Source organism: Rosa chinensis, chromosome 3 (assembly GCF_002994745.2).
Source record: "Rosa chinensis cultivar Old Blush chromosome 3, RchiOBHm-V2, whole genome shotgun sequence".
NCBI lineage: Eukaryota > Viridiplantae > Streptophyta > Magnoliopsida > Rosales > Rosaceae > Rosa > Rosa chinensis.
Window position 1 is genome coordinate 45500336 of NC_037090.1, and position 23122 is coordinate 45523457.

At 40.0% G+C, this 23122-nt stretch overlaps 1 protein-coding gene across 1 annotated transcript; it reads left to right on the forward strand.

The window, feature by feature from the left end:
• Positions 1 to 6818: 6818 nt before the first annotated feature.
• On the forward strand, positions 6819 to 22024 carry LOC112192626 (probable ADP-ribosylation factor GTPase-activating protein AGD14). Its single transcript, XM_024332431.2, has 13 exons — positions 6819 to 7100; positions 7180 to 7241; positions 9364 to 9451; positions 9526 to 9587; positions 9681 to 9777; positions 10171 to 10614; positions 13293 to 13937; positions 14292 to 14420; positions 14498 to 14611; positions 14698 to 14784; positions 18213 to 18306; positions 18510 to 18555; positions 21751 to 22024. The coding sequence occupies exons 1-13, from the start codon at positions 7005 to 7007 to the stop codon at positions 21803 to 21805; spliced, it is 2019 nt and encodes a 672-aa protein (XP_024188199.1). The 5' UTR covers positions 6819 to 7004; the 3' UTR covers positions 21806 to 22024.
• The last annotated feature ends 1098 nt before the right edge of the window (positions 22025 to 23122 follow it).

Consider the following 23122-nt stretch of genomic DNA (forward strand, 5'->3'; position numbering starts at 1 on the left):
CGGGGCTTTGACTCTGGTGTTGTAGAAACGTGATATCCGTTGCTTGTTTTGCAAGTTGTGCTAATGGGCCTTGTGTCGTTTCTCCTCGAGGAGGTCTTTGTCGAGGCTGATGCCTTCGCCGTTGGTCTCAGAGCAGTAGCCCTCGACCCTAGCTGTAGGTTGGGTGACCTCAATAGGTAGGACGACTTCAGTTCCGAACATCATGCAGAATGGGTTTCACCAGTGGCGGAAGTTGGGGTAGTCCTGATGGCCCACAACACTTCTGGGAGTTTCTCAGCCCATAAACCCTTGGCGTTGTCGAGCTTCTTTTTTAGCAACTTCTTGATTATCTTGTTTGCTGCTTCGACTTGGCCGTTGGTTTGGGGATGAGCGACAAATGCAAAACTCATCTTGGTGCCCAGATTAGCGGTGAAAGATATGAGTTCGTTGTTGTTAAAATGTGTGCCATTGTCTATGGTGATTGTGTGGGGGACGCCGTAGCTGCAGTAGATGTTCTTCCAGAGGAAGTGAGTTACCTTGGCGGTAGTTATGGCCGTCAGCGATTCCGCCTCTATCCGCTTACTGTTGTAGTCGATGGCGACGATGATGTACTTGAACTGGCCCTTGGCTGTTGGAAATTTCCCAAGCAAGTCCAGGCCCCACGTGGAGTGGATCCATAGGCCAATGATGATCGACAGGGGCTCCGCCGGGGCATGGGGAAGGTCAGCGTATTGTTGACACTTGTGGCAGGACCTGGAGACCTTCCTAGCGTCGTCGCAGAGCGTGAGCTAGAAGTAGCCCTGTTGCATTGTGCAATTAACCAGAGATCTGGCGCTGGAGTGGTTTCCACATTCCCCAGCGTGTATCATTGCAAAAACGACCTTTCCCTCCTCTAGGGTCAGACATCAGAGGTTTGGATGGGTGAATCCCTGGCTGTAGAGTTTAACATTCTGGATATTATAGCCGGTTGCCCTCTGCTTAAGTTGCCTTGCTTCGATCTTGTCATCAGGCAGCCTTCCATTGCGCTTGTACTCTATGATTTCATCCATCCAGCTGGGATTGACCTCAATGTTGAAGAACTCCGCCCGGGTCTTGGTGATGCTTGGCTTGTGAAGGCATTCTACCCTTGTGTCCGCTGGACTTTGGTGTGGTTGGGCGGTTATTAGTCTTGCCAATGAGTTAGCCTTGGCGTTCTTTTCCCTGGGGATCTGTGTGATGGTGTGAAATTTGAATTTTTTGAGTATTGTCTTGACGTACCCCAAGTATGCCGCTAATTGCTGGTCCTTGGTCTGGAAGCTGTCGTTGACCTGGTTAACGACTAGTTGAGAGTCGCTAAATATGTTGACATTGTCAACTCCTGAGTCGATGGAGAGGAGTAAGCCGGCAATAAGCTCTTCATACTCCGCCATGTTGTTTGAGGCTTTAAAGTTGAACTTTAACGCATATTCCACGTTTAGTCCCCCTGGTCTTGTCAAGATGACTCCGGCGCCGTAGGCCTTGGCGCAAGCGGAACCATCTAAGTGGAGGTTCTAGTCTGACTGCTACTGGGGGACTGGTTCCTTAGCTGTTACCATTTCTGTGTTGGCCTCTGCCCCCAGGTTAGGTTTATCCTGACGCTCAGTGAGCTCAGCAATGAAATCTGCCACCGCTTGGCCTTTCATTGCTGTCCTTGGCTTGTAGTCAATGTCGACTCGCTGAGTTCGATGGCCCACTTGCTGAGGAGGCTAGAGTGCTCAGGGTTTTGCATTACCTGCCTCAGCGGTTGGTCTGTTAAGACATGGATTGTGTGGGCCTAGAAGTATTGGCCAAGGCACCTAGCGGAGACAATTAATAAGTGCGAGAGCGAGTTGCTCCAGGAGGGTTTACCTTGTTTCCTTTCCGTTCATGCCTCTGCCAGTGTAGAAAACTGGGAGCTCATCCTGGCCCTCTGGTCATACAATGGCGCAGCTTAACCACTAATGGTGATACCGCCAGGTAGATGTACAATACCTCACCTGGTACAGGAATGGAAAGAAGTGGGACTGATGACAAGTATTCCTTCAAGCTCTGGAATGCCGACAATCTGGTGTCCAGTCAATTACTTTTTTGTGGGTCCTCTTCAGAACTTCGAAAAATGGGAGGCACCTGTCAGTGAGTCTGGAGATGAACCGAGAGAGGGCAGTTAGTTTGCCTTGGAGGCTCTGAACGTGTACTTTCCATTCCGGAGCCTTCATGTTGAGGATGGCTTGCACCTTGTCAAGATTGGCCTCTATGCCTCGTTCACTGACAATGTAGCCCAGAAATTTGCTAGCGGTGACGCCAAAGAAGCATTTTTCTAGGTTGAGGCGCATACCATAAGCCAAGAGAATGGCGAATATGATTTTGCGGTTTGCCACGTGTCCGCTGGCCTTGATGCTTTTGACTAACATGTCGTCCACGTATACCTCTATTATCTTACCGAGATGCTCCGCGAACATGGCATTCATCAACCGCTGATAAGTTGCACCGATGTTCTTCAAACCGAAAGGCATGACATTGTAGCAGTATAGGCCTTTGTCGGTATGGTGAAGGTGGTGCATTCCTGGTCGCCGGGGTGCATCTTGATCTGATTATAGTCGGAGAAGGCGTCCATCATGCTGAGCAACTCGTGTCCAGCGGTTGCATCGACCAGTTGATCAATGCGGGGTAGCGGGAAGCTATCTTTTGGGCATGCCTTGTTAAGACCCTTGAAGTCGACACACATCCGCCACTTTCCTCTGGGCTTCTTAACCATGACCAAGTTGGAAATCCACTGAGGGTAATTAACTTGGCGGATGAACCCAATGTTCTGAAGTTTGGCGACCTCTTCCCCTATTGCACGATATCTCTCTTCATCGAAGGCCCTTCGCGCTGCTTGACAAGATAGAAGGACGGTTTTATGCTAAACTTGTGTGTGATAATCTCAGGGGAGATGCCCAACATATCAGCATAGGACCATACAAAGACGACAACATTGTCATGTAGAAACTAGGTGAGTTCAGCTGCTATCTTTGGGGCTAGTTGAGCGCCGATGCGACTGTCCTCTTAGGGTGTTCGTCGGAGATGCTGATAACCTTCAAGAATGTTTCTAGGTTGACAGGCTCCTTTTTGACATACTTCTCCTCGTCATCCCTAGGATCCTCAAAAATATTTTCCGACGGTGCACGGTTTCCTACAGTTAGGATCTCATGGCGGCGCGTCGACCATGCTACAGTTGTTAAGTAGCATTCTCGTGCCAGCTGCTGACTTCCTTTCACACATCTTGTTCCGTTGGGTGTGGGGAACTTCATGAGAAGCATGCATCCGGCTATGATGCATTTGAGCTTATTGAGTGCCGGTCGACCGATGATGGCATTACATGAACTGAAGCAATCGCCAACGATGAACTTTGTATGTACCTCCGCTGTGCATGGACTAGCGCCGATAACTAGTCGCATGTAGTCAGAACCGAGTGGTTGCGTGACGTTACTGGAGAAGTTGAGCAGCGGCTCATGATCTTGGATTAACTTTTTGTTCCGCTGGAGTTGGTTGTAGCAGCCATTGAAGATGACATTGACAGCGGATCCTCTATCAACAAGGACTCTTCCCATTGACCATTTATCGATCACAGCGTCGATCAAGAATGGATCGTCGTGGGGCAGATGTACTCCGCGCTCCTCCTCCTCCGAGAAGGTGATGGGTTCCCAACCAAATTTTGGGAGTTTGGCGGATCTCTCATAGCGGATGTTGCAAACTTCTTTGGGGTGGTTAGCGCGTACATATCGCTTTCTTGCCCTATGAGACATGATGGTGATTGTAGCACCGCCATCGATGGTGTTGATGATGCGTATGGGTTCGACATTGGCGACCATAGGTGGTGGTTAGCGCACCTTGAATTGTTCCATCTTGTCATCACGGTACAAAGTCTCAATAGCTGTTTTGAGAGCATTGCAGTTGTTGGTGTTGTGACCGGTGTCCTCGTGGTATTTGCACCACTTGCCGGTGTTCCTGGGTTTCCCCACCCTTGGGTATTTTCTTGGGGGTGGTGGTGGAATCTGGTCCTTACAGTGGTCGTGTATCTCTTCATACGAGGCTGTGAGGACTGTAAACACTGCATACTGCTGGGAGGACTCCGTCTGTTTGTTACGGTTATCCCCATGGGATGAGCGGTTGCCCTTGTTGTAATGCTGGTTCTTCTACCACTTGCTCTGGTAGTTGCCTTGTTGCCACTCTCTCTTCTTATCAGTTGGAGGCGTGGCAGAGGTTTTGTTAGCTGTCTCTTGATGGCTGGAGGAGGGTTGAGTGGACTTTGCAGGTATTGGCGGTGATGGTGGGGTTTCTCCATATGTGATGAATTTTGCCTATGCATGGATGACTGCCTCGCCCATGACGTGGTCATACGTGGCATTTGGGTGATTGTAATTGAGGTGATAGAGAAATGGCCCCTTGAGGAGTCCTTGCTTGAAGGCTGCTAATGCCATTGTTTTGTCAAGATCGCGGCACTGAGATGCTACCGCCCGCCACCTGGTGACAAATGCCTTCAAAGTTCCCTCGGTGCCTTGTTTGACGTTGAACAACTGACTTGTGTTGTGACGTCCGACGACTAGCAGGATGAACCGAGAAAGGAAAACATTTGATAGTGCATGGAATGAGTCGATGGATCCCCGTGGGCACTCAAAGAACCAACTCATTGCCTCACTATCCAATGTTTCACTGAACAAATGGCAGAGGGTGGCGTCATCAAATCCCTTGTTGTTAGTGACTTTTTTGAAGGTGTCCATGTGGACGAAGGCGTCGGTCATGCCACAGTAATGTGACATCTTTGGTGTCTTTGCATATGCTGGTCTAACGGCTTGCAAGATCCTGGCGGTGAATGGTCATGGTCTGGACGCAAAGAGCGGATTTGGGATTGGCGCTGGGGCGCTTGCCTCCGCCCGGATTAATCTTTGCTCTAATTGCTGCATCCTTTCTAGAATTAGGGAGGTTGTGTCGCCAGCGGGCCCTACTTGGAGATTCTGCTGAACCAGCTCCCGCCTGGGGACAGGTGGATTGCCCTCAGTTCTAGCCCTAGCCGCAGAACAGTCGGTGTGCAGCTGTGACTCCGCTTCCTGTTCCACCATTAGGCTGGGTATGGGAGGTGGGCCCATTGGTACCTGCATCTGTATGATTGGTACGGGTACCAATATGTTGGTATTGGGTCGACTATGTTTGGTGCTCCGCGATTGCTCGCTCTGCGCTAGGTTAGCGTTTGCCTCCAACGCCTTTTTCAGTTCGTCGAATTTTGACATCAGCGTGACCACCTGCTTTTGGGCCTCGACCTTCTCTTTGCACTCTTGTTCACTCTCCCTATTTGCCTTGTGGAGGTCCGCCAATGCCAGCTCATACATAGCGGCGAGATCCTGGCTTGGTGGGCGACTGTTGCCCGGTCGTGCCTCCATTGCAGTTTGGGTCAGCGGGACTTGGGATGAGCCTTGAGGTTCCACGCTAGGGCTGACTGGAGTGCTGCATAGTGCTTGGTTAACATTAACCGCTGAGTTAATGTTAGCCACATGGTTGGTGGGATGGGGGTTGGCAGATTGATCCGCTTGCTCCTCAGTGTTTCCCCTGCTACCGTTAGTCATGGTGATTGTTGTGGTGGGATGACCTTTTGTTCAAGGATTCCCACAGACGGCGCCAATGTTAATGTTTAAGATTGAGCGATGGCCCAAGTCTTGATTAACGCTGGTTCGATGGGCAGACTGCTACTTGCAAAGTTCTCAGAGCTTCCGCTGCCTGTCAAGTAAAATACAAAGCGGCATTAGAGGGAGACCGTGTTGGGCGGTCTTCTCTTCTCCGATGCCTAAGTTAGTCAATGTATTTATGTTGACAAAATAATAGTAGGTAAGTAATGAAAGCGTAATTAATGAGGAGAGAGGAAATAATATTTTATAGGTGGGGAAGAGGCTGATCTCTTCTATGTTTTCGATGTGGGACTGATATGCTTCAGTTTCCAACTTCTGGAGCTTCTGATGCCATCTTTATGCGGCACGTAGAGTCGCGTTGACGGTAATCTGGGGGTGAGCTAGGGCTCGGGCGGTAGCCTGCTTGGCTGTGTTTCCGTAGGTCACTTCGCTGATGGGAGTTGGTACTGCTGGCGGTAGAATGAATGTAGCTCATTAGAGCTAATTATGCTTGACAAATGCTCATGTAAGTACACCTACTTAGCCATCTACCAACTCCTTTTCCTTCCTCTCATGAGATTTCCAGTAATGGAAAGATCTCTACTCATCACCACTTTCACCTCCTCTTCATCACCACATCTAGGCAAGGTTTCGCTAGCTGACAGATTTTTGTCCACTTTAAAGAGGTTGTCTAGATTATCTTAGCAATCTACGATTACATTTCTCTTAGGCGTTCTTGAGCCTTGTGTCTGCTCCAATCGATGGAGGAGTTGTTGCGATATGGTTCTACAATGGTAGCTTTCGTTCAAAAAGTGGCTTGAATTTTGCTGCGAGACTACTTTGCGGTTGATGATCCATCCGTGGCTGTTTGATAGGTTTTAGGGTTTGCAAGTTTTTTTTTTAAGCTTTTATCTTGTATCTGGGTTAGGCCCATTGTGAGTTTTATTTTATGTTTGCGAGGCCTAGGTATACTTGTGTCCTCTCTGGTACCTCTTGTATTTGCTTTGATTGTTATCCACCTACCATTGACAAAAACAAAAACAAAAAATTGTTAATAGGTAAGGGCATAAATGTTTTTAAAACATACACTGAAAAAAAAAAAAAAAATCCAAAAATCAATGGAAAAGTAGACTAAAAAAAAAAGAAAAATTCTTTTGGTCCCTCTCACTCACTCAGTAGAAGAAAAAGAGATAAAGAAACAAATAATAACGGAAGGCAGAGAGGGCCCTTTGTTGTCCAATCGAATCGAGATTCTGAGTATCCAGAGTCCGTACCCGTCTCTCCAAATTCAAAAAAAAAAAAAAGAAGCCCTGGAGGTAGAGCCTTGGGCGCATTCCCAAGTCTCTCCAATTGTTTCCTTTTGCTCTGCTTCTAGGGTTTCAGTAAGAAATGGGAAGCCGAAAAGAGGAAGAGCGGAACGAGAAGATCATACGAGGCCTTATGAAGCTTCCTCCCAATCGAAGATGCATCAACTGTAACCACCTGGTACGCTAGCCTCGCTCTCTCTCTTTAATTCTTCTTGGAAAACTTTGAGACCTGTAATTCTCTGTTTGTGCTTCTACAGGGTCCTCAGTATGTGTGCATCAACTTTTGGACTTTTGTTTGCACGACTTGCAGTGGCATCCAGTAAGCTATCTCTAATTCCTTTTGATCCAATTTCTTGTTCCACTGCTAGTCTTTGCCTCTTAAGGCCTTTTTAAATGGATATTTAAGCTGGGTAAGGTTTATGTAATTGCATGCCAGGTTTCACTTTTAATCACATGTGGAGATTATTGCAAAGTTGGATCGGTTGTAAATTATGAAATAACTGATTACCTGTGTATTGGTTGGAACATGTACTGATCACCATACTTGTTGTCACTCCTTTGTTTATTTACTTTGATTTCGCCACTGCAAGGGAGGATTGAATTTTAGAGTATGCTATCTAATGTTCACTTTGCAACCATCTGTTAGGATACAAGATCTTCTGTTTTTGTGGGAGTGTGACATTTCTGGGGAATGTGACACTTTTTTGTATTGATAAGGAAGATATCCTCAATAAATGGTTATGAACAACTCCAAATTATTTTTCACTGCTTTATATTTCAATAATTCTTCTATGCCAACTTGATATCCTGTTTATTTATATACTTTTAAAACTTTTTGGCATCATACGTCAGATAACAGTCATGAACTAAATCTGATGCCGACCAAAGAACTGTTCCAGAACTGTGCCAAAGAATAGTCTAGTACTCAACTAAACTAGTACCAAAAGCTTGGGACTTAGTTTTAAGTTGTGTTTCCTGTGGAAAAGTGAAAAAACATACCATTACAATGCCAACGTTTAGTTATAATTAATAAGCTCTCACCCATGAAGACCGTAGTAACATATTCAGACCAACCTTAAATACGAAGATTATGTGATAAGAGTGTCACACCTGGTGGAAATGTTTGGAGCCTTCGGAAATATTTTGTAAACTGAATCTTCGATTTAATTTTTTTGGTTTTATTTTTTTCCTTTCCGGTTACAACTGAGATTCATAGATTAGCTATTTGCATTAGGTTTTAAATCATCTGGTATCACAAAAGTACCTAGGCAATTGATGACGGCATGCTTAAAATAGATCCTCTTAAATTCTCTATATGTTAAAACCCTTGGGATGATACAATTCCAACGGGAGTGGATCAGCTGTTTACAAATTGCCTATGCCATCTATTAACACTGTCATCTGCTTTTATTTATCATGAACATAAAACGAATAAAGAAAAAAATCCATTGCCCCTTTGGTTTCTTTCTGCCCTGTCCTTTCATAAACTGGGTATGAGGCTTTACCTTATTTTTTCTGTGTTTATATCTTAATCTTTACGTGTTGGGCATGCCTACATGTATAAGGATGGCCAATGGTGGTTCACTAGTTGCATCTCATGGTAGTGGTGGTAGAACTGGATCAGTGGAAGTGGTGGTTTAGGAATTCCAATACTTTTTCTGGCATTAAAAATGAGAAATAATTATATAGCTTTAAAATGTTAACATTCTGTTTAGTAAAAAGACAGATGTCAAAACAATAAAGGGATAGTTGGCTCTGGCAATTAGGGGACAGCTTATCCACTCCCAATTCCAACATTCTTTTAATGATAAATTAATTGCAACTTTAATTTAACGTGGTATTAATTCTTAAATGACTGTAAAAACCTTAATCATTGCAACTTCGCGCCACTGAGTAGATTTTTTTGCACTTAATATCGTAATTTAATAAAGACACGGTTGTATTTTGCACCGGGATGCATGGGTGCATGTTTCCTGTTTTCTTCAATTTCCCTCCTTTAAAGACTTTTATTTTAATGCATATTAGCTAGCAGTGTCCTTCTTTTGCGAGCTTGAATGTCACATTGAACACTCTACATTTTTTTTACTGTCTATAGGAGCAAGTCTAGATTTTGAAAGTGCATAAGATTGTTGTATGCCCAGATGGTTACATGCTTCACATTGATGTTAATGTTTTCTTCCTTCTAGTAAGCATTTTATTAATTATACCGGAAATTATATATGGACTACTTGAGAGTCAGTCATATACTTGATTTAAAACAGTTCTGCCTATTCTTTATTCAGTCATCATCATGCCTGTCACTCTCCTAATCACCAAAAATTTAAATTGTTTGGTGCTGGGTTGAGAATTTTATTTGTTAGCCAACTCTATTGAGCTAAATATGCTTGGTCCATTTTTCATTTACCCTCCCTAATGAAAAGCATCCATATGTTATTATTCAGTCGTGAATTCACTCATCGTGTGAAGTCTGTATCTATGTCTAAGTTTACATCACAAGAAGTCGAAGCCCTTGAAAATGGTGGTAATCAGGTACATTCTGAATTCTCTCTCTCTCTCTGGAGGGCTTATACGAATTCTGATGAGCCATTCATCATTCTTTTCAGCGTGCAAGGGAAATATATTTGAAAGATTGGGACCTTCAAAGGCAGCGATTTCCAGACAGCAGGTGAGAGATATATGATTTATTGCTTTTATGAATTCATGATCAGCATGTGCATATTAAAATGCAGAATTTTTATGTCATGTTTTCTTCTTGCAGTAAGGTTGATAAAATCCGTGAGTTCATAAGAAGTGTATATGTCGATAGAAAATATGCTGGAGGAAGAACCTCGGAAAAGCCTCCAAGAGATATGCAGGCAAGAAGATGATCATAAAGCAACATATTATTTTTCCTGCAGATAATAAATTTTTTGGACTGATAGTTTGTTTGCTTTGTTGCACAAATATTTATATCCTTCTGTGGAACGAGGAAAAACAGGTCAAAATTGAAAAAAAAAAATAAAAACTCTTGATTGTTAAGTTTGACTTGTGTTTGGGAAGATTAAGATATCTCCTCCTCTTCTGCTCTTTTTTCGTTCCATTCAAGAAATTAAAGAACAACTCTTGTCTTTTGAATTTGAAGGTTTAGATACTCATTAAAAGAAACAAAACAATTAGGCTGTAACCATATACACAAATTTCTTTATGGGAGGCTCCTAATTGTTTCATTCAGTGTAGAATATGAACCTAACGTTTACCATTCTTTACAGAACCATAGAATCCGTGAAGATGAGACAAGACGTGCCAGTTCATATCATTCTTATTCTCAAAGTCCACCTTATGATTATCAATATGAAGATCGACGGTATGGGAAGCAAGCTGCTGCACTTACCAGGAAGCCTGGTTCTGATCGAGGTCGATATGAAGGGAAGTTGTCTAGTTTTGGTTACAGTGCTGATCGTTTAAGTGAACAAATGTACGAGGACAGGTTTGCAAATGATGGCTCTGGTTCTAGAGTTTCAGATTACTCTGTGTCAAGTGGAGGTGATGCATTCAGATCTGGAGTACAGTCTCCTAATTTTCAGAAGGACATTGGATCTAGTAGTCCATCTTTCCAGCCTTCGCAGGATGATAGTGATGTAAGGTGCCAAGCAAAAAGTACAGTTTTGGAGGCAAATGTCAACAGAGATGCAGGGGTCGTGCCATTTTCGCAGGTTGTATTCTTGTGGACTTTCTTTTATATTTAAAAAAGATATGCAACATCTAAATGATTCTTTCAAAATTCAAATCTGTCTGCCTTTAAAAATTACCAGTATAACTTTTCTTGTGCCTCTGCTATATGCTCACTACTGAAACTGTTGTCAACTTATATGAAATAGAGAACTTTTTTCTATGTGGCAAAAAAATCAAAGCCAATAAAATCAAAAGCAATTTTGACTAAGCTTTGCTATTAACATACTTAAAATATGACCCATGTGTGTACCTTCACTGTATAATCTCAAAATACATAAACGTAAAGAGGGAAAGAGTAGAGATGTTGATACTATGGAGATTATTGAGAATAACTTCTATATGTTACATAATTTGATGTAGTTATGTAATATGGCAACAGACTTTCCCATGGTATCAATGAGGGGTTTGCAGTAATTTTCAGTTCCATAGTTTGTTTCCCATGTGGTCTGGGGTTCAAACTCAACAGTACCGACCTAGCTATTTGCTAGAGTTTCCTGCCTCCAAAAGATTGCATGGTTCGGCAGGAGGCCCTAGTTTGATCCCGAGTCCGTGAGTGGGTTTTGGGAATTTTTGGGTATCAATTTATATTATGTTCAGTAAGCTTTGATGGTATATGTGATTGCACATGTGTGCGCATATATATGTATGTATAGCAGCTAGTCTATTTTCTTAGCTGATCCCCCTAACTACCTCATAGATAGCATCCACAAGAAGACTGAATTAGCCTAGAGATGGGTGCATCTTTTTGCTATATCTCATGGCCCTGGTTTCACTGGAAAATTGGAGGGTCACAAACCGCCCTCTACAGTTGCAAATGTGAAACGGTGCTAAAGCATATATATATATATGTATGTATATAGGGAGAGGGAGAGACCTTATTTAGCTGATTTTGCATGGATCACCCTTGAAGGTGAGCCTAAAAGTTGGATTGTACCGAAAGCCCCAAGGAAAAAGTCTGCAAAGTCAAAAGATGGCAATAAACACCATGTGTAGGCATGTATTCATTCAAGCGAGAGGTGTTCAAGTAAAATCATCTCTTCTATACGCCCTTTGATGATGGGAATCGTTTCCTATATATATAATAACATATATGTATGTATGTATGTATGGGACACTTCTTTTAAGGGATCTTTTTTTTTTTTTTGGGAATTTTATGGGACTGTTGTGGGACCCAATTTTCGATCACATATTGGTATCTGGACCGTAGAGTTTTTAAGTCTTCATAAGTTAATAACTTACAAGTTTTCAGCCAAAGTGATAATCAATGGACGAACCAAATCTGTCTAAACTGAACCATTCATGTTCATAATGGCGAATCATGATTATGAATATTTTAATGATTTTCAATTTGGGTGAAAATTTATAGAAGTGATCTAGTCATGGAGACCTAAAAAGCTAAAGGTCAGTTTGCGGATATGTGATCGACAAATGGGTCCCATAAGTGATCCCTTAGATGACCTATAAAAGGGATGCCCTAGTGGAAGGGCCCTTATATATGGCACGCATACACAAGAACCCTCCACCAAGGGATCTCTCTGTTTTTTTTTTTTGGTAATTTAAAGAATTGCTTGTGGGAGCCACTTTAATCAGACCATTCAGGTTTTAGGTCTGTATAAGTAGATCATATATGAAAAGATGAGCTGAGTTGAAAATCGTGACGACAGTGAATGGTTCATATTGAACAAAATTGGTTTGTTCATAAACCAAAAGAAAACTCTAGAATCTTCCTTGACCACCCTTTAAGCAATTGATTCTAGTTAAGTACCGTAATGATTTTCAACTCGACTCATTTTTTACTGACATGATCTGTGTATAGTGATGTAAAACTTGAATGAGTGGGTCTCACATGCAATCCCTTAAATTTGGGATCTCTTAGTGGAAGCGCCTATATATCTATGCATGTAATCTGTTCATCCATGTATAGAGAAAGAGGATCCAGAGAGGTCCTCTGTTTAACTTTAATGACTTTTTCCTTAGGGCTTGTTGTTCAGTAATTGGAACAACCCACATTTTAGATTGTCCTTGAAGGTTACCCTGCCAAAAATCAGCTAAATGGGATGTTTTTAGCTATTTCATTACCATCATTAGTTTTGTTCGACATATGTTATTCTATACACAGTTTAGATGACCGTACATTTCCTGATGTGACTGATCATCTTTTGCACTGTTGACCCTTGCAAAGAAACCTACACATTAGCGGTTCTGATCAGTTGCTTTGCATGGTGGTCTGAAATGTAGAGGTCCGCAAAACACCATCCCTTTTGCAGACCTCTATTCTTGCTTCAGCTTTGATATAGTTGTACTGAATCTTCAAGAGGGGTATGTGCATGGTTATTGCTATAGCACAGGAATATGAGTGGTGCACATTTACCATTTCACCTCCCAAGTTATCTTATTAGTTCGTATAATCAATAATTTGGATAATTTTTCCTTTGAGTAGACTTTTTTGTTGTGACTCAGTTAGTTTATTGTTGGTACCAGTGAGATAATACAGACTGAGTGTAGATCTCATTCCATCAGTGCTATGTTCATTTCTGCTTTTCCTTTTGCATATATTACCTATCCTATATGTATGCCATTTTCTATTCTGTTTGTTGATGGTATGATGCTGATGATCCCCAAACTTTTTCAGTGACCTAACGTTAGTTTGTTTATCCAGAGAACTATATCCTCGGGAAGTTTTGGCTCAGTGGATAGCTATTCCATGTCTCTCAAGTCATTTAATTCAGGCGGTTTAACAGATGCTGTATCTGAACCCGAACAATATGCTGGAGCCGTCCAGGATAAACCAACTTCTTTATCATCTCTTTTTGGAACTTCTGATAGTTTGGATCTCTTCAAAACCCCGGTTCAACCAGAAGAAATCTCTTCTGCTGCTTCATCTATTGATTTGTTTCAGTTACCAGCCGCATCTTCATCTCTTTCCTTAGATTCATTTCAACCTGCTGTATTGTCTTCTGCTACATCTTCGAATGTATACCAACCTCCTCAGACATCAACACCTTTGGATTTATTTGCTGATTTTCCTCAGCACCTGTCAACTTCCAAACAAGTACAAGAATCTGTCCCTAGAAGTGAAGGATGGGCAACTTTTGATACACCTCAGCCCCCAGCTTCTATTTCAGGGACCGATAATATTATACCTGCAAATATAACTTCCAGTGATGGAGCTTCTATTGGAAATTTTGATCTATTCTCGTCATCAAATACAGGCATGCAGTGGCCATCGTTTGTGAATATTTCTAATCCATGGACTGATAATTTGCATGAATTTACAGCTCCAAATACCACAGCAAGTCCTCAGGTAAGCCTTGTCATGATCAGAACTACACCCTCATTAGATCCTATTGGGGTTTTCACAAGATGGATAACTGGTGCACGGTTGATTTCATTAATTTACGAGGTTGAATAGTGAATACCATGAAGAATGTACGCCTGAATTCTTTGTTTTTATTTTTTGGGATAATGTCTTCAAAAAGATCATGATGGCATTCTGGCTACTTTTGTTACTCCTCATTGTGTATATTATTTATATATTACCTTTATGAATTATTTAGGTGTTTTATTTATTTATTATTATTATTATTATTTTTTTACTTAAGATGATGCCATAGCTAAATATAGAATATAATGAGGTTGATATTTTGTTTCTGAGCAGTCATGGAATGCTTTTGAAGATTCTGTTGGACACCTTCCTTTGGAGGGCACCAAGAAGAGTAGTGAATCAGTAGCAACAGACGAGCTTTTGTCAGCTGGTGACCAGTATTTGGGAATCATAATTTCGGAGGTTTCTGCATGGACCTTATATTTCTTTCAATTGTTTATGTTCTTCCAATTCATCAGTCAGTACTTGTCTTTTTGCAGGACTCTAGTACAGATGGGATTCAGAGAGCTGCCTCCCAAGGTGAACCCTGTGATCCTGGTCTTCCATCACATGTCTTGGGGCCATCATATACTCCACAAGTGCTTCCTCATATGGTTTGTAATCTTCAGTTACTTCAGCTTTGTTGGTGTGATTTGACCAGTGGAATCCACATAGTAATCTCATTTTCTCCTAATTCCAGGGAGAAATTAATTCGCATGCCTCTGACTACAGATCAAATAACCCTTTTGATCTGCCTTACGATACAGATCTGGAGCAGACCAATATGGTACGTTCTGTTTTGATTGTAGTTATTTCTTGCATCTGTATGACTTTGGTGTTTGGATTTAGGGTGTGTGTGTGTGTTTTTAGAGATTTTGAAGTGTGAAAAGTGAGTGGAGAGCAACTGCATAGAAGATAGAGAAGTTAATGAGAAATTTTTTTATGGGATCGAGTTAGAGAAGAAGAAAAAGTTAGGTGGGAGATAATGTCGATGAGCAAGGAGAGGGAAATTTATTAGCAAGAAACTAGTCTTTCCCGGGAAATTGGTGTTGGAGATTTCCTTTGGGAGAGATTCATTGTGGTATGTTGTAATCAAGAGTAGGTACAGGTACGATGACAATGGGTGAGATGCAAAGCAGTTTCAAGAGGTTCAAGTCATCTGAAGAACATTTCAGTGGGATTAGGTCAATTTGATGTTTGTCATAAACTGGTTTTTGGGAATGGCGAAAGAGTGAGATTTTGGGAACTTTGGGTGGGGGATGTACCCTTCAAAAGGTATTTTCCGAGGTTATTTATCATAAATCAAATGGTTGAAAGCCATTTAGAAAAAATCTAAGCGATGAAGTGGCGGGTCATGTTATTTTACATTGTGGTGTATTCTTTATGAAAAGAAAGTTGTTTAGGGAGGCAGAAATGGATTGGTCAAATGCTTTTCTGAGGTTTGATTTGTTTAGCGAAAAGCCTAATGCTTTCAGTAAGGGTAAAAAGGATAAAACTCTTTGGGGATGTGGGGTGTTAGCTGTAATTTGGGTGATTTGGATGAAAAGAAATCAAATAACGTTTGAAGACTATGGTGGTGTGGAGGTGGAAGTGTTGTGGGAAAGAGTTAAGTTCTGGGCATCTCTTTTGGCCTCTATATCTCGGAAGTTTCAAGATTACTCTCTTTCATCTATTATTCTAGATTGGCAGGCTGTAGTATAGGACTTTTTGCATAGTATGTTATAGTGTCAGTTGAGCATCCAAAAAAGATCTCAATCTGTCTCTTTCTTTTTCGGATTTCTTGTCTCCTTTGTATTTTGCTTTTTGTTAGTCAATAAAAAGCTGTTTCAAAAAAAAAAAAAAAGTGGTAGAGTGATGATAGGAGTTATACCCGATGAAGCATGGAAATGCCATTTTGGGCGAGTTTTTCGAGTACGGGTCCAAAATGCATTTCTGAGGGAAGCCTGATCGAAATGGATCTGAAACGTTGCATTTTGGATTGGAGGTCAAAAACACGGTTCTGGGTCAGGGGTGCAATTGGCCAATAAATTACTATAAAATTGCAATCAAACCTAAAAACCTAAAGTTCCACCTGCACAATTAGCAGTATTCTTTTTCTTAGACTCATCTTTCCGTATGTGCTCTCTTACTGCAGTTTTGTGGCATATTTCTCTTACTTTTTTAGTGGGATCTTCAGCGTATTTATTTAAATTTTAATCTAGTTTGTGTGCGATATGCTCGTGTTCTTGTCTTCCATTTAATTGCCTTGGTGAATCGTTTTATATCCAATATGTCAAATGTGGGAGAAGAAATAAATGGTCGAGTATAAATGTGAGAAAGAATATAAAAAAGCTAATGAAAGAATGACAAAAGGTAGGCATGTGGATGTGGGACCTTAACATTATTTTATTTATTTTGTAATTCTGCCAATCACTTTTTTTTACCCTTGGTAAATTAAATTCAATATATTGCTTGGGGTATTTCTTGGTATTTTGAATATTTAACCAAAACCATGTTTTGGATTTATAGATAACTCAATTTATATATTATTTTAATTGCCATACCTGTTTCCTATTACTTTTTATATTTGCGATTTCTCCCTATTGAATCTTACCGTTTCCTGTACCTATACCCAACTGAGTGCTTCATAGGTTATATCTATCAAGTTAACCACAGTTTGGAAAATACTGCTGCAATCCTAGTTATAGCTGGCAAGTAGCACTTCTAAGGCTGCCCAATCTGATGATTAACAGTGCTTTTAGTGAATATAGAGCTAATTATCTCCTTAACCGTTGCACCAGATTATTTGCCCTGCACTTTTGATTTCATCATATGTGCCCAGTTTGATGATTAAGAGTGCTTTTAGTGTTGTTGGAATATAGAGCTAATTTCATTTTAGGGTAAATTCCTCCTATGGTACCTGAGGTATTGCTACTTGTACAGTTTGATACCTGATGTATTAAAGGTGACAGTTTGGTACTTGAAGTTAGACTCCGTTTGACACTTTGGTACTTCTGTTAATTTTTCTGTTAAATGTAAGGATAAAATTGACATTTAGAATATATGTATAAAAACATAATAAAAAAACATGAGTTTGTGGGTTGATTTTCTTCATAATTTTATAGGTATGAATTAATGCTTATGGGTTATGTTGAAGGTAAAATATTCAAATTTTATGTTTAAGAAATATAGTAATCATATAGTGAACACCGTACCCATGAGAGTACTCCATTAAAACTAGTCTCGTACAACTAAATTTTTTTAAACATAAAATTCAATTATGTCAACTTTAACATAACCCAAAAGCATTAATTTATTTTCATTTTCTCCTAAATGACCCAAAAAATGATGAAGACCTAAAATAATACCAAATAATATCATCACATTGTGTTTATGAAGAGGAGGAAAAATTCAAGTTTTGGAGGAAAAATCGGTGGATTCATAGAGAATGGTACATAAAATTCGAATATTTCAGCTTCAACATAACTCATAAACATTAATTCATACCTATAAAACTATGAAGAACGGCAATCAACCCACAAACTCATGCTTTTTTTAAAATGTTTTTATACATATATTCTAAATGTCAATTTTATCCTTACATTTAACAGAAAAATTAACAGAAGTACCAAAGTGTCAAACGGAGTCTAACTTCAGGTACCAAACTGTCCCCTTTAATACATCGGGTATCAAACTGTCCAAGTAGCAATACCTCAAGTACCATAGGAGGAATTTACCCTTCATTTTATCTCCTTAACCGTTACACTCTAAATCATTTGCCCTGCACTTTTGATTTCATCATATGTGCCTTTACACTCCTCAAATTTTATCAATCTTACCCAACCATTAGCTGATTCTTCAATTTTTTTGTTTAGTGTCCACGTGGTTTCTTAGGGTGTAAAGGTCAGCGGCATAAATTTAAATGAACCCTAAAAATCTGTCCACAATCACTTCTAAGGTTTTCCAATCTGATCATTAAGATTGAGGCCATTCCTGCTGGTTGTTTCATATTTTTAGATTGATCTACATTTATAAGTTGTATATTCTCTCATCATTTAATAATCCTGGGCTAGTCATAATGCAATTTATTGGCTTCAGATGTGATGGTTTTTCCTAATTTAGGAATACTGGCAGAAGCTTCAGGATTTCCAACAAAACACATTCAGATTTCTGGGTTCTAATGTTATATTGTGTGTGTGTTTTTTTAAATTTGATTTGATTTTTTTTTCTTTTCAGTTTTTGGACATGAGCTCTTTACAAGCATCTCTGCCAAATGCTCAGTTGCAGTCCTCTTTTCTCAGTGGTGTATCTCAACCATGGTTTCCCGAGGGTAAGCTTTTCAGTCACAGAGAAGCTACATACTCTCTTTACCACTAATTGTATATTAATTAACCCACTAGCTACTTAAGCTTCATTATAAAGAGATTGCTGAACATATCTGGTCATAATGATCTTTCCTTTATTTTTCTTTCATTTTAAAACAATAGCAATCATATTCATTTCATTCAGTGTAATGCTGATTTCATTCTGTAGGTGGCTTAACGTACTTGCCAGGGCAAGCACAGAGTACTCAAATACAGTGAGTTTATTTTCTACAACTTGTCCTAATTGTCATCTGTTCTCATCATAGCAATTGTATCACTGAGAGTAATTATATACACACATCCCATTTTTGTTAAACACACCCCAATTTCTCTCTTCTTTTTTGGAAAAATTATATTCGCATAAAACCCTTTAACAAGTTAACAGCAATTGAAAAAAAGAATTCATCAATTTTTGTTGTAGCAAAGCAGTTGTGCCCCAGAATTCTGAATGTTATCTTTAGGTGATCAAAGTGGCCATGGTACCATTTCCAATTGAAATCTCTTTGTTGTTGTTTCATGCAACATGATTTGGTTATCATGATTAAAACATTTCACGCAATTGAGAGACAGTGAGGGTGATTGCCTAGGGCACTGTAGAGATGGTGGCTGTGGAAGTTTGGTGGCGATTGGGGGGGGGGGAGGTGCAAAGTGAACAAGGGTAAACTAGGAACTTTTGTGGGAAAAATAAACAAAAAAAATAGTTGAGTGTGTATGAACCATTTAGCAGTGAATAAAATTTCTCTATCACTAAAGATGGCTTTGGTCCTACTACTTGGCAAATAATAGCCATTAATGGTTTTGGCCTTGAGCTGATCTGGGTCTTAATAGTTTCAAAATACTTTTAGAAGATCAAGAAAGAGGTTTAGAAGAGAAAACGTAGTCTGTAGAAATAGCATAACACAATTATCGTGTTTGTTTTTCTTTTCTGGTTAACTTTATAAATGATAGAATCAACAGATATAATCTTGAAACATGACACATTAATTTTCAATTGCTAAAGTGCTCATCAAACAGAAAAAAGTATAATTTCTGGTTTATAAAACTTGTAAGATTAATGATATGATAGTAAACATATATATATATATATTTATTTATATCTTTTTTTTATGTCTTCTTGATTTATGATTTCTTAAATAATCTTTTCATTATTGTTGAAAAATGGGGTTAATTACATAAAAAGTAGGGTGAATGGGTGATTGACCAAGGTTTTCGTGGTCTGTAGGCGAATGCTACTATTACATGTAAGGCCAAAATGGCAAAATCCATTCCTAAAGGGGGAAATTATTTCATAGGGCCAGTATTTTTTGTTTTGAGAAGGAACATAAATTTTATTAGAAAAAGAGGCCAGAGAACAAAAGAGGATAAGAAGTCCTAAAACAAGCCTAAAAGAACTTAATATAAACAGAAGCACTAGAAGTTCAAGAGAAATTAGGCTGAAAGGTAGTAATTTCGCTTCCAGTTTAACATTTATGATTTAATATTACAAAAATGTAAGCTCTTTTAAATAGTGACTATTTACAAACATGCCACCTCATCCAAAAAGTTACTAACCCTAACCCTAAAGCTACCACCTTCAACCAAAAAGCTATTGACTGAAACACAAAACGCTACTAAATTCAACCCAAAAGTTATCACTTTACCCCAACCCCAAAGCATCCAAAAGCATCAAAATCCACTGACCTGAACTGAACGAAGCTACTATCCCCTACCCAAAAGCTATTCTAGGAGGTCCTTCTCAGGCATGTGATTCAAGCTCATTGGATGGTGGGACATAAATTATAGAGCAGGGAGCCCAGGAAGAGGAGCTGCAAGAGAGCGAAAACTTTCCAGTCCTTTCCTTTGACAGCGACTTAGAAGGCTCATCAGTGATATTAACCCAAAAGGTCTTGTCAACCCACTATTCACGGACTCCAACCAAAAAGCTATTGACGAGATCCCAAAACCTATTAATCCATTGATGAAGAGAACTCCTAAACCCACCATGATCCTCCGTTCATACAGAAACTAGTTCTAGAACCGTAGTAAATGTGCACCTTTTACCTAGAACTTTGTTTCTCTTGATATATGGTTGTGCAAACAGTAATAGGACGATGATGTGAAATAAAACAGCAAGATAATAAAGAAAACCACAGCACACGAACACATAGCGGTTTAACAAAACTTTGCCTACGTCAGATCACTAGCACTTTGGAGAAGAACAACATGATTACAAGTACTTATTGAAATCCCTATGCTAATCCCCAACATCTTTGGTAGTTCTCTCTATCACCCTTGGCTCTACCTGCCCCTATGTGTGAGATTTCTCTTTGATCTCTTCTCTGATCTGAGGATAATTATGTGACCTCCCAGCAGCCCTATTTATAGATTATAGGTGCTGGTTACAAACTTGTCACATTAGGATTCCTAAAACTATTAGAACAAGGAAAGAGACTAGCTTTCCTATTCCTATCTAAAATAGGACTTACCTCTCAGGTCTAAACCAATATGAACTCATTAGGATACTTGAAGCGCACTAATCTTCCTTTATCTATCCAATCCTAATCAATGAATGAGCTAAAATCACAACAAGAACCCCAACTTCATACATATGCCCCCAAATCCAAGATATTGCCGTCGATTCCATAAAATTGGTGAAACTGGTGAACTCTTCTAATTGTTTGAACAATTCTTGACTAGCTGTATCCCGGATTCGCAATTTAGCCCATTTGTTGTCAAGCTCTGTGGTTCACATTTTGATATGTATATCAAATTCTCAATAGTGTTCGTGAAACTGGTGGGATGGAATTATCCGAGAATCCAAAATTCATATTATTTCCAACACCATAGTCTTGAAGGAGGAAAGTCAACTTTATGAAATGATAGCAGATGGGAGAAGTGAGAAGAGAGCGAGAAAGGAGTGCAAGAACTCATTTTGGTGGCGTGCTCGGAACCAAATAAAAGATAATAATAATAACAATTGTAGTGGCTTTTCTAATTAGTCAGTCAGAAACTGGATTTGTGATTTGTTATTACAATTGTTGAAATATCTCCCCCTGTTTTTATTTAGGAAGTCAAATTCAATACATAATGTGATGGGGAGAATTCCACAAATGGTCACTCAACTATGACTCATTTGACACTTTGGTAACTGAAGTTTCAAATACATCACTTTGGTCACTCAATTATTACACCGTCAATCACTTAAGTCATCCAAAAAGTATTTTTTATAATTTTTTATAATGAAAAAAATTAACAAAGTGACAAGTGATTGACGGTGTAATAGTTGAGTGACCAAAGTGATATATTTGAAACTTCAGTGACCAAAGTGATCATTTGTGAAATTTTCCCTAATGTGATGATATGTTTGTTTTTATAAGCATTTTTTTTATGCTTGTGACTTTTCTGAATATATTGTGAGTTTATTTTTGCAGGAACGTATCTACACAGGGTCCTGTTGCATCCATTGGAGGAAATCCTTTTGCATAGTACTATAATAATGGCAGAATAGTCATTGGGTCATTTTTAGTTGGTAGTGTAATTTTTAATGGTATTATTTTGTTTGTAACTTATGGAAAATAAAAGCTCGCTTTCATCCTTCCTCCCAGGCCGTGAAAAAAGTCATGTTTCACATTGAGATCTTTGTGTTTGTATCATATGTTGCATACCTTAGAAGTTAAACACTAGTGCATGATTTTCTTTTATCAATTGCTATCTATAGATTCTAAAAAGAAAAAAAAATTGCTATAGAATTCTTGATGTGCATGGGGGAAAACAAAAACGTACGGCAATAAAAATTGCCAACAGTACGTAAAACAAACACACAAATGAAACAACACTAGTTAAACTAGACACTGTCCCTGGATCTATCGATCTACAAAGGGGAGAACTTGAGGGAGGGGAAAAACATAGATCACCATAAAGGCGTGGAGGGAGGGGGCAGATGCAATTGTGGCAGTATTGTTCCTGGTGTAATTGATTGATTACTTGATGATATTGTAGGTATGTGGCCAAGAGTGCACAAAAAAATTAAAGAGACGTTTGGTAGATAAAAGTCTTGGGCTTGAAGATGTTATCTTTGGATTGAGTTTGAATGGGATGAAGTGGATCTGGTGGTTATCAGATGCGCTATGGAGGAGGCGACGGCAGAGTGGGTGGTTGGGATTGGGTGTGGGAGTTGTTACCGTTAATCTGATTGGGTAGGAAACATCAGATTTAGGCCTGGCAACGTGCGGGTAAAGTGCGGGTTTTTAACGGGGCGACACGGTAAGAACCCATTAGCTTAACAAGTTTCACGGGCTAAACCTGGCGGGTTTGCGGATTATCTGTTGGAACTCGTTAAGACCCTTGAACAGCTTTTTTATTGGGTCCTTGACCCAAAGCATAAAAATTGGACAAACTTATCTCACTTACCTTAGCAACAGATTTTTATTCTCACTTACCAATTCTAAAATAAAATGATAATTTTACCCTTCGTATAATTAAGAAATTGCATCCATGCCACTCTTTCCTCTCTCTACGCTGCCGACCTCCTCTCTCTCTCTCTCTCTGGGCGGCGATGGCATCCACGCCTGAAGGTGACGAACAAGCTCAGATCGCCAATCGCCTGTTGCCGATTGCTTTCAGGTTTGCTCTCCCTTACTCTTCTCTGCTTTCTCTGAACTCATATTGGTGAATTGATGGAGGAACCGCCGGAAATCGACGGCCACCAAGGCTCGGGTTTCGAATTTTTGGGTGGGCAAGTTGATGGGCAGAGTTCCGAGCTCCCATGGCTTGGTGCCGTAAATGTCGAGTTTCCTTCTCTCT